The sequence below is a fragment of the Leiobunum rupestre genome, chromosome 5 (assembly GCF_980474605.1).
Source record: "Leiobunum rupestre chromosome 5, qqLeiRupe1.1.hap1, whole genome shotgun sequence".
NCBI lineage: Eukaryota > Metazoa > Arthropoda > Arachnida > Opiliones > Sclerosomatidae > Leiobunum > Leiobunum rupestre.
The window spans coordinates 6992892-7009184 of record NC_143388.1 but is presented as its reverse complement, the minus strand read 5'-3'; the positions used below and the strand labels follow the sequence as shown (position 1 = coordinate 7009184).

The 16293-nt window shown below is 36.3% G+C and overlaps 1 protein-coding gene across 1 annotated transcript; it reads right to left on the bottom strand.

The window, feature by feature from the left end:
* Window positions 1–5526: 5526 nt before the first annotated feature.
* On the bottom strand, window positions 5527–11734 carry LOC149943419 (cytochrome P450 2J5-like). Its single transcript, XM_090175127.1, has 6 exons — window positions 11638–11734; window positions 7330–7735; window positions 6809–6915; window positions 6283–6538; window positions 6017–6207; window positions 5527–5948 (listed from the first exon to the last, which is right to left on the bottom strand). Exons 2-6 carry the CDS (start codon window positions 7731–7733, stop codon window positions 5773–5775), a joined length of 1134 nt encoding a protein of 377 aa, XP_090031253.1. The 5' UTR covers window positions 7734–7735; window positions 11638–11734; the 3' UTR covers window positions 5527–5772.
* Window positions 11735–16293: the final 4559 nt, after the last annotated feature.

Below are 16293 nucleotides of genomic sequence, written 5' to 3'. Positions count from 1 at the left end.
TTTACAAGGTTAAAAGTAGAAGGAAAGTAAGGGCGAGGCTCCGAACCCGGGTTCGGGTTTGGGTTCGGGATCGAGATGCGGGATTTATGGGGTGAAATGGGGGTAAAAACGTCGAAAAGTCAATGTATTTATGATATTTCTCGCGACGATTTGTTTTTTCGTATATCAACATATTGTGTCCCGCCCAACTTTTTCATTTATCTCCGCTTATCGCGAAAGACACTTGAACGTATATCTTATCACGTTTTATCGTACGTAATAAGTTGAAATGATGTAAAAATTGATAACCTAGGCGGCGCGTGCGCAGATTACCCGGGAGGCGCGGTTAATTTGAATTTAAGAGTGTTTTGACGTCATGGAATATTCGTTGTTAAAGTAGAATGGAAATATTTTTAAACTTCATTTTAATATCATTGTAGTACGCTTGGCACTTGAACCTATCTCACGAGTATTTCTTAAAACGAATATCTCGATCGCGTTTTATCGTACGAAATAAGTTGAAATTATGTAAGTTGTATGATACTTAATAACCTAGGCGCGAAGATAGTGTTCGCGCGCGCGTGCGCGGATTACCTGGGAGGCGCGGATTGCCCGGGGAGCGCGGTTAATTTGAATTTAAAGCATGGATTCCCTCTCCGAAATAATTCATGTACCCACAAGTTTTTTTCTTTTTAGGGGAAGCTCTATGGGAGTTTAACATTACAATAAAGCTAATAAGTCCAGTTTGGGGTACTTTTGGTTCGAAATGGGGTACATAGGGCCGAAAATGGTGACTTTGGTCGTTTTTAGGGTACTTTTGGTCTATTTTGGTCCATTTTTGGGTACATCAGAAAAGCAGTTGGAAAAACGAAGAGCCTTATTTTTTCCCACCCATCCCCAAACTCTAAAAATTTATTGCTATAATTTATTTATCGCTTCCGTAGGTATAAAATAAGATAAAAACCACTTACCTATATTTTAATTTCGGTAAATTAAAAATACTTAATTAATGTACTAAGTTACGTTTAAAAGAACCATTTGTAACAATTCCAATATGTAAATATAGGTAAAAGGATTGAAAAAATACTTAAAGTAAGTGGTTTTACTGATAAACTCTAAAGGAATTTAACTTTAAAGGGTATCTTAGATTATTGTTTTTAATTTTATACAAGTTGAAAACGTATTAAGAGTCCTTCAAAGTACTATAAAAGGATTTTATTTACGAACTAAATTCATATTTTCTTCAAACTTTCAATTCGCTTTTATTACTATTTAAATACGGTAAAATAGAATTCTTATACACAAATATAGCCAGAAAGACACTATCAAACACTAAAATGAAAATGAAATGAAATTTGTGTGGATAAGATTTGTAAATATAATTTTGAAAATAATTACTTTCACGCTTTATTTAAGTCAAGCAATTACATTTTTAAAAATGAATGAAGTTAAACAATATAAAAATTTGTAAATATTTTTAGACAATAAAGAAATTAAGAAATGTTTTAATTAAAATATCTTTTATTTTCTACAATAGTTATCTTTTATTACTATAAATATTCCAATATTAAATGGGAACCACGTATGCGTAACAATTTCAATATGTAAATATAGGTATAAAAAATACTATAAAAACAATTACCTATATTTTAAATACGGTAAAATATAAATACATTTCCGATATGTAAATAGGTAGAATAACACTATGAAAAAATCCTTTTTCTACTTTTAATACGACAACACACAACTCTGATACGCAAATATATACAGAAAATATTTAAAAAAAAAACAATTTTCCGATACATAAATATAGATAAAGAAATACTATAAAATGTAAAAAGGTAGAAAAATACTACACATTAACCATTATGAACTTAAGCTTACAACATCCTTCACGTATAGAGTATAACATATAAGTTCAGAGTTAACTTGTTTCCTCGTTATCTTTATCTCATATGTTTTAAATAGCTTATGGAATTTTTGTCCTCAAAGAATTTTAAAAAAGGATAGAAGGTTCTCTATCATCTTCTTTATGACAGTGAAATCAAAGGTTTGTCGAATAGTATCGAGCATTTGTCTCGTATGAGTGCTAAGCAATGATAAAGAGTTGGAAGCTGGTTTGACAGCTTACATGCAAAATGTGCGAGGCACTCAAGAGTATTGGTATAAGCGATGCGGTGAAGTGAAAACAATGTATTTTTATTATGATCCACCTACGTGTCTTATAACTCTAAATACGATTGGATTGAGCTACGTTATCATTTGCGATCTTTTTACCCATCAAGGGAAAAAGGTTCTAAAATTCCAGTTGGTGAACTTTGCAGTAATGACTCAGTTGCCGTAACACGACATTTTCATAATAGGTTTCAAGCTGTTTGGCAAAATCTCATTATGAGTAAAGAAAACCCAGTTTTGCGGGAAGTTGAACATTTTTTGTAGGGTAGAATATTAAAGTCGAGGTGCTCCTCATATTCATTTTATTTTATGGATACAAAACGTACCGAAAATTGGCGAAGCGCCTAATAAGGTCGTTATGAACTTTATCCAAAAACATGCCACTTGCGCGTTCCCAAACAAGACTAAGAGCCCAACGTTGTACGATTTAGTATCCAAGTATCAATGGAACAAATGCAATCGAACTTGTTTTAGGAGGAAAAAATCAGGTGATAAGTTTATAACGCATTGTCATTTCAAGTTTCCCAAAGAAGTTACTAGTATAGGTAAACTGAATGAAGTTGACACCACTATAAGACATCTTGTCTCCGGAAAATCGTCGAAAAAGCTCTATTCGCTGGCTAGAACAAAGGCTAAAATACAAATTAATGACTATAACCCTGTATTGCTTTTGGCTTTCAAAGGTAACATGGACATTCAGTTTGTAGCGGATGATAAAATGGCTATTGCACGTCATATTACTTCGTACATTACGAAAAAAGATAAATCTGACCAAGATAATTTGTGGAATGATTTGGCGAATAACGTTGTTCGTAGTCGTCTTTGGGCTTTAGGCCTAAAAGCTATATCGCTACGAGAAATCGGCAGTTACCAGCCAGCTGATTGTTTAACACATCAGCATTTGTATGGAAAGTCAGATAGTTTCGAATTCGTGAATACTGCTCCTAAAGAACACAGAAAGCGCTTACTTAAGCGATATCAAGATTTGCTATCTTTGAAAGAGAATGAGCCCGAAAGCACCGATATTTTTATGAAACAACAAGGCAATGATATTTACCCTAATCGCCTTGACAATCGAGAAAACACTTGTTTGTATGATTGGGCGAGATTCTACTATCGTGTGCCAACAAAACCGAACTCAAAAGGTCCTTCTGAAATATTAGAATTAGAGAAAGGAGCTGGTTTCGTGAAGCCTTTTCTAGTTCAACATACGAAACACGATCCAACTAAATCTGAATCATTACTAGCTGTATTGTACTCACGTGAAAATGTTTTCGAAAACAATTATTATGTGCTACTTAAAAAATTATTGTAAAGAAATATAATTGGAGAAATATGTCTACGATTTTACTAAACAGTAAACCTAGTGGAAATAAATAGATTTTACTAAACAGTAAACCTAGTGGAAATAAATAGATTTTACTAAACAGTAAACCTAGTGGAAATAAATAGATTTTACTAAACAGTAAACCTAGTGGAAATAAATATAATTTTTGGTAATGTAATGTTAAATGTTCATTAATATAGTTTTGGTATGATAAGTGTCAATGTATGTTTTAAAATATTTCTTTTCATTGTAAATACGTTCATTTCAAATTGATTATCGTTTTTGCTCTTAGTCTTACACCAGAATCAAAACTATTTTATACATACTCTCGTAACAATAATTATATATTCAAGTTGGTAACAAATTCATATTTAGAGTTTCGTAATTTGAATTGAGCTTATAACCCACGAAAATATAATTTATATATATATATTACATATAATATATTATACATAATATATAATATAACTATATAATTTATAAAATATTACAAATAAAACATTTCAAGAAATAGGTGTGTATAGTTCTTAAAAAGGACATATATTATAGGAAAAAGCTCAGCTATGCTGAGTAAAGAAGATGATATATAGGTAGACCTGAGTCATTCGTTGCCGGCCAAGAAGGGACAGGTATTTGAGTGGATAATAAATAGTTTTAAATGTAAATTAATTCCAATTAAGTTTTTTGGGGTTACACACATACGTAATTAACGAGGTTACCGTATACCTTTAAAATTATATAATTTTTGACTATCGCCTTCTAGTGACCGACGCTGTATGTATATATCAAAACACACTAAAAACTACATAACCGTAATGGCAACCACAATTGTTTATTACCCGTAAACCGCGTATTTGCTTAATGAAAAAAGTTTTAACAAAGTGTACAACACCAATGTACAAATATCATCTTATGTATTGCTGTTTTCCTTTTCAGCCTATATATAGCGGCCATTTTTATTAACGATGTGCAGTATTAGTTACATGTATATAGTACACAAAAGAGGACTATTTTATAATAATGGTTTTACTATATAATTAGAAGGATAAACTTTCAACGATTGTCAGTATACTATAAACACTTATATTTTTAAGGTTTAATAAAGTTCGCGTTCAGTCTTGGGCGAGTACGCCGCCGATCTCAAACACTGTGACTATTTTACACGTAATTATTGTAAAACTAAGTCTAATTTTGAAATATGTACGAGACAGTAGACAGTGTACTTTTCCACTAAGTAACCCTAAAACAAGTTTTAATAAAAATTAATAATTAATCATAAATATATTTCACCAACTTACTTCATAATGGCCGCTATATATAGACTGAAAAGGAAAACAGCAATACATAAGATGATATTTGGACATTGGTGTTGTACAATTTGTTAAAACTTTTTTTCCATTAATCGATAACGCGGTAATAAACAATTGTGGTTGCCATTACGGTTATGTAGTTTTTAGTGTGTTTTGATATATACATACAGCGTCGGTCACTAGAAGGCGATAGTCAAAAACTACACAATTTTAAAGGTATACGATAACCTCGTTAATTACGTATGTGTGTAACCCCAAAAAAACTTAATTGGAATTAATTTACATTTAAAACTATTTATTATCCACTCAAATACCTGTCCCTTCTTGGCCGCAACGAATGACTCAGGTCTACCTATATAGCACCTTCTTTACTCAGCGTAGCTGAGCTTTTTCCTAAAATTAATTAATATTTTATTCAATGTAATCAAAATCAGATGAATGATTTTTAACCACCTGCAGAAATAAAGCTTAGAAATTCATCCGGTTTCTTTAATGACTCTCTTAAAAGTTTTTATTACTTACTAATAACACAACAAGAAAATTTCAATTAAAAAAGTAGATGAGTTAACATAATAAAATAAGAATAACTGATTTTATCTGATCAGATAAGAGGAAGTTGGACAAATGTGTTGTGACTTTTATTTTAACCTTTATATTAAAGTTTTAATTTTTGGGGCCAAATATATTGTCTTCATGGTGAAGTAAAAAGCATATATTGTATTAAATAATGCGCAAAATACTTCAGTGTTCAAATCAGAGTTACGGTGATTTATTATCAAATATGATTTGGAAAAAATTGGACTTTAACTAACTCGTAAGCGTACTGCTTATATTGCATTAAAGAATTAGCTATTAAACAAACAATACTTAAATAAAATCTAAATTATGAAGCATACAAATTGAGCAAAATAAGAAATCTTTGATAAACTTAATTCTTTTTGGCTCTGTTACGGTAAGTTTGTAGATTAGTCTTAAGACATTTTACTCTCTAAGTTTGAAAACGAATCTAGCATTTTCCAGCCTGATTGAGATTGAGGAGATGACTTTGGTGTTGAGTCCTTCTTTCGGAGGCAGTATTTGAAATTTCTGCGACACGGCGCTCATGTACAAGAAAGTATTCATCCTGGCAATTCCTTCTCCGGGACAGCTCCTCTTCCCTGAAGACGGCACAAAAGCAAAGATTTAGAAAATGGAATTGAATCTTCTTTGGCTAATGAATACGCACCCACAAAGAAGGCGACGATATAGTCAACCATCTCGTTCAACCTTTTCCCGTCTTTGGACACGAATCTTTCGGGTCTGAAGACTTCGGGATCTCCCCAGATTTTCTTGTCGGCGTTGACGGACCAATAGACCATCAGGAGAGCCGCTCCTTTCGGGGCGTCATATCCACCAAACTGGTCGTCTTCCAGAATTCTAGAAACCAGTATATTGTATGTCAACTGGTTGATTTCCGCTTCAAATCTGTTATCATCTTTTCATATAACTCACAGCCTTTCTTCGTTAACGGGCATCATGTTTTGGTGTCGGAGAACCTCCAGGAAGACGGCTTGGGTGTAAGGCAGCTCCTGTCTGTCGCTCCATTCCGGTAACCGGTCCTTGCCGACGATGGAAATGATCTCCTTGTGCATCTTTTCCTGGACTTCGGGGTAGAGAAGCAAGTTTTGAAAAACCCATTCGAGGGCAAGCTGCGTCGCTTCCGCTCCAACCACGATCAGTAGCGTCGAATTTGATACCAGAGATTGTTCTGTTGTGAAAATTTTGTAGTTTTTAGAAATGTACTGTCTATTTTACAATTTGACAAATTAACTAATTGACCCGATACATAAGAAAAAGCTCTGTTCTTCAAATCGCCCGCTAGCGCTCTTACAAATAAAATTGTGAATCCATGATACTATGGAGTTCGATAAGTGAGGCTTACAATAATACCCCTTTTATCATAAATCTTACAAGTGTTTGACTAACATACTATCATCGCAACACTATAGGTTGTGGAACAGTTGGATTCGATACAAACTCGTGAAAGACTTGTCAGGATTTTGCATGATCTCCTGTAGGTAGAAGTCCATGAAATCTTTGTTGTAGCCCTCTTGGTATTCTGTCTCGTGTTTTTCCAATTGTTTCCTGCAAATCACGGGTAAAAATGTCTATCGTTACGAAATATTGTACCCTGTCTGGTAGAAAAGTAGGGAAGAGCTTTTAAATATCGTAAATGCAAGACTTAAACAAGTTTAACTAGATATTAATTGATATTCAAACAAAAAATGAATGATAAACGGAATCAGGTGTTTCATAACTGGAATCAGGTTTCAATAAATACTCATTTATGTTTACGAACTACGAGCTTTACTTGCGATTTACAAATATTTTAGAAATACATGTAAATTTGTGTGTGGTTAATCAGGAATATTATCTATATAATTTATTTATGAATATAAATATTTTAATAATCTATATTAACCGATGAAAATGTTTCGACAATTTTATAGCCATATCTAAAACTTTACAAGAATTTCTTAATTGAAGAAAGTGACTTACTCGACCTCCACTTTGAGAGCGGAGAGAGATTGAATGGCTTTTCTGATTTCCGAATTGAACAGCGAAAAGAATTTGCCGAGTAACGGGTAGTAGTACTTCTTCTTATTCGCCACCGAATAATTTTGAAAACTAGCCTGAAAGTTCTGGACAATTTTTGACATTTTCGAGTTCGGATCGAAGGTGGTGTTGGCCATCAGTTGGAAGATGAGGTTGTTGGCCTCGTGCACCAGGACGTCTCTTAAGCGAACCGCGCTTCCTTCGTGGTCTCGCAAGGTCTTCATGAACCGGGCGACGTGGTCTTGCGCCGTGATGGCCCCGTGTGTTCGGCCCATTCTCAGTTCTCTGAAGGATTGCAACAGGAAACGACGCTGATCCTTCCAGTCGGGTCCACTCATTTCACCCATACCTTAAACAGTAATGGTGGATTCAATAAAACCATCCCGACTATCTCGCCTCATAGATTAAGATTTGAATCTTGGACATGACAGTCATACGCGTTCGTCCCTCTAGAAAAGCGCGTCCAGAATGGCTTTTAATAAGGAATTAATCAAGCTCTTTCCTTGTTGAGCGTAAGGACACCTATCGGTAATCTTTAGCATTGGTTAATGAACAAGTTGGCCAGCTGAAATATTCCTCTCCTCGTAAGAGTTTTATGATATTTTTATTTTCAATAGAACTACATAAAAGTCAATGGCTCAGCGGTTAACAATCCACCTGATAAAAGTACGACCCGCGTTCGTTTCCTGGCCACGACCGTATTTTATATCAAAATAACTAATTAATTTATAAACATTAAAAATATTATAGAATAAAATGACGTTAATACGTTTATAAAATCGTAAAGAGAAATGGACTTTCGTTAAAGCTGTTTTTCTAAATATCGTTGTTTTGTGGTAGAACACTCGCCTGCCAAGCAGGAGAGTCCGGGTTTATATCCTGGTCGCCGGATTGGTTTTTATTTTTAGACAAACCGCAATATTTGAATTTCTTCTACGCAGTAATTTAAATCGAACACGGAATTTCGTTTTATTGAAATAAGAACCAAAATTTTAAATTATTAAAAAAATTCATGTACGCTTCCACTTCAGTTGAATTTCTAATTTTAAGAAAAGTGTAATAAGCGTCGGTGGTTGTATGGTAGAACACTCGCCTGCCAAGCAGGAGGGTTCGGGTTCAAATACCAACCGACATCATCGTAAATTGATAATAAGATGTATACCGTGAACATTTGGTGGAAACCCTGCTATTTGGATGCGAAGACGATCAACGTAACCCTTAGTGCTCGGTCCGTCCCAAATGTCAATAACTATAGTAGCAGACGGAGAGTGGATATACTAACACACAAACAACACGCACTATCACACCAACATACGCCAGAACACGGACTATCACACCAATATACGCCATAACACACAAACAACACGCACTATCACACCAACATACGCCATAACACACAAACCACACGCACTATCACACCAACATACGCCATAACACACAAACCACACGCACTATCACACCAACATATGCCATAACACACAAACCACACGCACTATCACACCAACATACGCCATAACACGCAAACCACACGCACTATCACACCAACATACGCCATAACACACAAACCACACGCACTGTCACACCAACATATGCCATAACACACAAACCACACGCACTATCACACCAACATGCGCCATAACACACAAACTACACGCACTATCACACCAACATACGCCATAACACACAAACAACACGCACTATCACACCAACATACGCCATATCACACAAACCACACGCACTATCACACAAACATACGAAATAACACACAAACCACACGCACTATCACACCAACATACGCCATAACACACAAACAACACGCACTATCACACCAACATACGCCATATCACACAAACCACACGCACTATCACACCAACATACGCAATATCACACAAACCACACGCACTGTCACACCAACATACGCCACAACACGCACTATCACACCAACATACGCCATAACACACAAACAACACGCACTATCAGACCAGCATACGCCATAACACACAAAGAACACGCACTATCACACCAACATACGTCATAACACACAAACAACACGCGCTATCACACCAACATACGCCATATCACATAAACCACACGCACTATCACACCAACATACGCCATATCACACAAACCACCGCACTATCACACCAACATACGCCATAAAACACAAACCACACGCACTATCACACCAACATACGCCATAACACACAAACCACACGCGCTATCACACCAACATACGCCATAACACACCAACCACACGCACTATCACACCAGCATACGCCATAACACACAAACCACACGCACTATCACACCAACATACGCCATAACACACAAACCACACGCACTATCACACCAACATACGCCATAACACACAAACCACACGCGCTATCACACCAACATACGCCATAACCCACAAACCACACGCGCTATCACACCAGCATACGCCATAACACACAAACCACACGCACTATCACACCAACATACGCCATAACACACAAACCACACGCACTATCACACCAACATACGCCACAACACGCAAACCACACGCACTATCACACCAACATACGCCATAACACACAAACCACACGCACTATCACACCAACATACGCCATAACACACAAACAACACTTACAAATACTCCAACATACGTCACCACACAATACAAATTTACAGAGTAAACGAACACACATACTATAACCGAAGGAAGAAAGAACGGTTTTTGAAAACACCTTTTCCACAATTTCAAAAGTGTGTTCGCAGGGAATAACAGACAGACACACCCAAACAGACAGACGTGGTGAATGTAAAACCTCCGTAAACATAGTTCACCCGGAGAGATTAAAATTTATAATTAGTCAGGTCATTGTATGTAAATCGTGATGTTTTAACACATTTTAATAGTCGTTTATTCATTTTGTACTTAATGTTTCGGATATGCAAATTTAGAACTTGCAAATAAAATGTTGTAGTACCATGAACTATCCGTCGTTTAAAGTTTGGTTATTTTATAATTTGATTATTTGTCGTTATGTCCTTGATTAAATCTCTTTCTCGTGACCGAAACGATTCTAGGTGGCGTATAATCAAAAAATAAGCAAAGATGTAAAAATTATATTAAAATGCAAGTACCATTATTTATTAAGTCAAATTTACGAATAACGACGAGGAAAAACTAATAGCGTCTGCTTTAGCCGCTATGTATCTAGGTTTCAATGGCGAACCAAAGGGGGCGTAGCGATAGTTTTCGGTCCAGAATTAACCCATGATTCCTCCCCGTCGCCAAGCATGCTGCCAGAACTTAGAAGACTAAAACTCTCATCTTTGGCCATTGCCTACGTTATTATAAAGGAGCGTGCACGCGAATTTTCTTAAATTCCTTTCTGAATGTTTCAGAACACATTGTGCCACCAGACAGCAAGCGTGGTTTTAACTCTCAAATTCACATTGGAACCCACTAAATGAGCCCAACCACTGTATCACAGACGCTATATTGCGCTTTGACTGTAATGAGGTTCTTGAAAAGTTCTAGATAAAAAGGGTACCTCTGATTTTACATGACACTCGCGCGTACGACACAGCGAGGGTAATAAATCCAGAAAATCGGTGCACAATGTCTCGTGTAGCTTAAACAAATTCGAAGGCAGATTCGGTCCCCTAATATGTTGCGCAGCGCCCCCTTTTATCTAAAAACATTTCAAGAACTTCATTTCATTGTGCAGAAACCTATACAGGGTGTTTTTTTCTTCGAAAAAATGATTTTTTTCAAAAACTATGTTTTCTAGAAAGTTGAAATTTGTACTGTACATTATACGTGCCGGGGGACACTTTCTACCAGAATTGCATCTAAATCGAACAATATTTTTATTATTTGATCGAAAAAAATAACTTTATCGACCAATAAAAACACCTTGTATATGTATACACTTGGAATGTCAAAGTAAGACTATGGTGTCCCAAATGATTCTCATAGAAACGGGCTTGGTTTACCATGAAGAGTTTCGACCGCGACTTGTTTAGCTAGACTCGGCTCCTAGTCGACATTAAGCCTTGTCTTGAATAGAAGTTCACTTACTTCTTTGCTCTTGTTTTAATCATATCAATAGCCAATAGGTGATTTTACACATAGACCAGTTTCCGACGTTTAGCCCGCTTTCGCAACACGGTGGCAATGAATACTTAGACATTCCAAGTGCTCACGCATATAATTTCCTTATTATTTTTGGAGCCCTTAACACTGCCAATATTTAAACGTACTCGGCTGTCCAGGTATGATTTGCAATCCATTTGGAATGCGTCCTGAAAAGTGGTCGTTGAATGAGATATCCTTGATGACATCGTAATCAGTGACCACGATAGTGAGACGGTTCTTCTGGTGAGTAAGGATTTATTACTTTTTTGAAACCAAATTTGTTTGTATCAGGGAATTGAAAAAAATGTACCTTGCAGGGTCGTAATAAGATTTTTGTGGGGCCCTGGGCGTAATTTAATATGGTGCCTTACAGGTCTATCCGTTCTTGGCAGTAATATTAATTAAATATTGTTTTAACAATGTATAGTTTAATTTTAGTACAACCAGGTTCAAATTGCGTTTGCGTAATACTACAGAAGAAAATACTGATATATATTTCAATTAAATTGGGATAGAAGGGGTTTGTTTTTCGAAAGGCGATCTACAATATACATTCCAGAATTTTGGTTTGATTAAAAATTTTACGGACAACATTTGTAAGAAACTGTTTTAAGATAAAATATTTGGGTTTCGTTATTTTTAAAATAAATATAAGACCACGATGAAGAAATAATAGTTTTCATTTAGGCTCTTAATATTTAAAAAAAAACTGTTTACATATTACAAATAGCCGTTTCAACATTCATTTCATTTCATTTTATTTTATTTTCATTTTCTTGCTTTCCGACATCTGGTGATAGGACTATTTCAAACTTGATGTTTTAGACTCCTACATTTTTACCTAAATGTTTTTAGAGTCTATAGAAAATTCATACAAATTTCGATAGATCCTTTAGAAAATTTTAATTGATTCTATTGAACATTCGATTTTATAATTGTATATAAATATTTCTATCTCAAAATGTTTTTAAGGGATATAGCCTGCATATTATTAATTAATGCTAAAAAAGTGAAACGGCGAATTGCTGACCTTAAAAACTTCTGTGCAAATAATTTCGTAGTACAGGTTTTAATAAATGTCCCTAATTTTCATAGATTCTGTAGAAATTTAGTTCATTTTTTTCTAGGATTTATATTAAAATTCTATAAAATTTCTTTCGAAAAAGGTTTCTTACCTGAAAACCTTCCCGTATTTTTCGGAGAGATTGTGAAAATAGAGGTGTTTAGTGTCTCCGAGGAAGGGCAGATGACCCACTATGGGCCAGCTGAAGGGTCCCGGTGGAAGGTTATACCTCAAATGTTTCAGTTGCCTCTGAATCAGCAACACGAGAAACAAGGTTGTGAGAAACACTAGAACCACTTTAATTTGAGTTTCGACGTCGCCATAGACGTACGACACCACCGATTCCATTATTCTAAACATCGTTGCTCACCACAAAACTAGTCCAATGGCTTTAATGAAGATCTTCATAATGGTAACCCCTGATGGTATTTTGATTAAACCATGACTGTTGCGTTCTCAAGAATGGTCTGATAGGGCGATATTGCAATCTTGACATTCGCCAATAATATTAGATTAGGCTAGGTAAAATTGAAACTCCTTACACTAGATGTAATAACACGACAGTTTCACTTACGCATTCTGTCGTGTTTTTATTATTTTGTTATTAGATTAGGCGTTAAACTGTAGTTACTAGTTCGCAATTATTTATTGTTTATTTATTATGCCTTAAGGGACGGGTTATGCCTGTAGCTTCGCCAACGCTATTCGACCATTTCGACGATGATATTCAAGGCCATTTTTTCAAAATCGATTAGCATACGCGATGACCTTGAAACGCCTAGATTTAAGAGACTGCCAACTAGTTTTCATCCCGCTAAATTACCGGCAAACGGACTCTTATCGCGCCAAATTGTTCGCTGTATCTTGGATTAATAATAAAAGCTAGCGTTTACTGGTTATTTCACACGTAACTTCGTCAACGCATTCGCGGGCGTCTCTCAAACTTTGGAGAAGACGGTGGGTAAGCGAGGGGGGGGGGGCAAGTTAGTGGGACAAGTTCGCGGCGCGTGCGCGAGATTTCAAAAATAAGTTATAGCGATTTCCATTTGACTGCTCTCGAGCACTCTAGATCGCTCTGATCAACATTTTATGTTCCATTTGCGTGCTCGGATCTGCTCCGATCAAGTTTCGCGTGTTCCATTTCCAGCTCTCGGCTGCTCCGAGATCGCCCAAAACCGATCTGCCGATTTCGACAGATCAACGGATTGGGATCGAGATCGGAGCAAATTTTCGCGTGTTCCTTTTAGATTTTTTGGCAAAATGGCAGACCAAGACGCGAAAATTTAAATTACCAACAGGCGAAAAACAACAAAGCGCGGGAATATGTTCATGGAATGTTCCATTTGCGGTTTTACTCTAGTCGATTGGGGCGAGATCTATGACGTCAGGGACAGATTCGGAGCGAATCTTGAGCAATCAAATGGAAAACGCTATCAAATAACGGCCGTTTGAAATTTGAGTCCTGTTTTCGGCTTCGTGTGGAATCATTGTAAGCTATTAATAGTTAAGTCGTTATTACTTATTAATTAAACGGTATAATGCGGTACAATAATGTTATAAAATGGGAAGAGTCAAACATTTTTTATACCCAAAATGTACATTGTTTTCACAATTTGTCACCGAAAGCTGATTACAGCCACTGAAACTCATATCTAAGACAATAATTAATTAATACTTACGTAAATAATAATAACCATAATATGTGGTACTTATTTAAAAATTCCAAACAAAAATAATTTCTATGCAAGAGAGAATAACATAGGGTAATAATCCACCACGTGGAGAAACTCGTGCGCCCTCCTTAAAAGCTTGTCCCACCAAAACGCGAAAAATCGACAGATGGCGCTGAAAGCAATCCCAAAGTTTGGTGGACGGGGAAAACCGAAAGTGAAATATCCAGTAAGGGTTAGCTTTTATTATTTATCCAAGGCTGGATAACCCGTCCTTTAAGCAGTGGCGGATTAACTATCACACGGGCCCCTAGACTTAGCTTTGTTTAGGGCCCCCTTGACCTTGGGAAACTTGCCGCGGCGGTTTTGATATTATTCGTTTAAGAATTTATGGTTGTACTTAGTACGATACTAAACATTCTTATGAAATATATATAACTAAAAAAAATATGATGATACATTTTTAATTTTATTTTTAAATTATTAGTTTTTAAAAAACTTTCTAGTTTTTCGGTTTAAAAATATGTTAATGATAGATTTTGAATCAATTGTCTGAAGAATATCCGAATCAATATGCATAAGTGCGAAATTTCCAAGTTTGTCATCACACATCGTTGAACGTAAATATGACTTTAACCTCTTTAGAGCCGAAAATGAACGCTCACCTGAACAATTGGTTATCAAATAAATTCGAAAGCAAATATATATGTTATAAAACACAGTAAAAACAAAAAGGCTGGGTCCCCGTGGCGGCAATGTTTTGTGACACCCCCATTAGCGTAGGCAGGATTTTGTTTCGGGGGGGGGGGGGGGGGCACGCAATTGAAAAAAAAGTAAAAAAATAAAAATATTTGTACGTACGACCATACGTTTCGGGGGTGGGCATGTGCCCCCTGTGCCCCCCCCCCCGGCTACGCCACTGGCCTCCCCCCAGGACCGTGCACAAGTTTTCACGGGTCCTTCGTATTGCACCCCCCTCTAGCCCAAAGTCATTCTTAAAGTTTAATAGTTATGATTTGCAACCCCCCCCTTCGGGCTTCTCCGCCACTGATCAAAATGGACTCTGACTGTCCATGTCCGTTATTATTTCGTGGCTACTCGCAAAGTATTATTTTGTTTAATTTTACTCATTTTTGAGGAAAACAGGATACACGCATAAGATAAATGCTTGGATTATACTATATAGATAAAATGAATTAAAAAGAATGTTTTCATGTATCCGGCTTTACTACAAAACGAAGATAATTCAGACGATCTTAGCGGCGGTTGTTGAAATGAAATCCGACAATCAGGAGGAAACGCGATTACAAAAATTTGTGTTTGGACAATTTTCCAACAATTTTTTTCCAACTAAAAGCTTAAATATTTTTCTATTTTGCGTTAACTGTGGATTATTTATTCTCGAGGGCCCTTCTAGAAAAATCCTACCGGGCCCATTTATCCTCCGGGCCCGTAGGCTTAAGCCTACTCAGCCTATTGGATAATCCGCCACTGCCTTTAAGGTAGAATAAAGTCCGTGGTTTTTTAGGAGGGTGCGTTTTTAATGAACTTTAATTTAATATAAATAATCATATTTTCCAAGCTAAATTTAAAGGGTGAGTAGAAGGAAAGTAAGGTCGACACTCCGATCCCGGGTTCGGGTTTGGGTTCGGGATCGAAATCTGGGGTTTAAGGGGTGAAATGGGGGTAAAATCGTCGAAAAGTCTAATGTATTTATGATATTTCTCGCGACGATTTGTTTTTTCGTATATCAACATATTGTGTCCAGGCCAACTTGTTCATTTATCTATGCTTATCTCGAAAGACACTTGAACGTATATCTTATCGCGTTTTATCGTACGGAATAAGTTGAAATGATGTAAAAAGTGATAACCTAGACGGCGCGTGCGCGGATTACCCGGGGGACGCGGTTAATTTGAATTTAAGAGTTTTTTGACGTCATGGAATATGGGACGCGGTTAACGTGCGCGGATTGGGGCGCGGTTAATTTGAATTTAAAACATGGATTTGAGTGTTTTGACGTCATGGAATATTCGTTGTTAAAATGA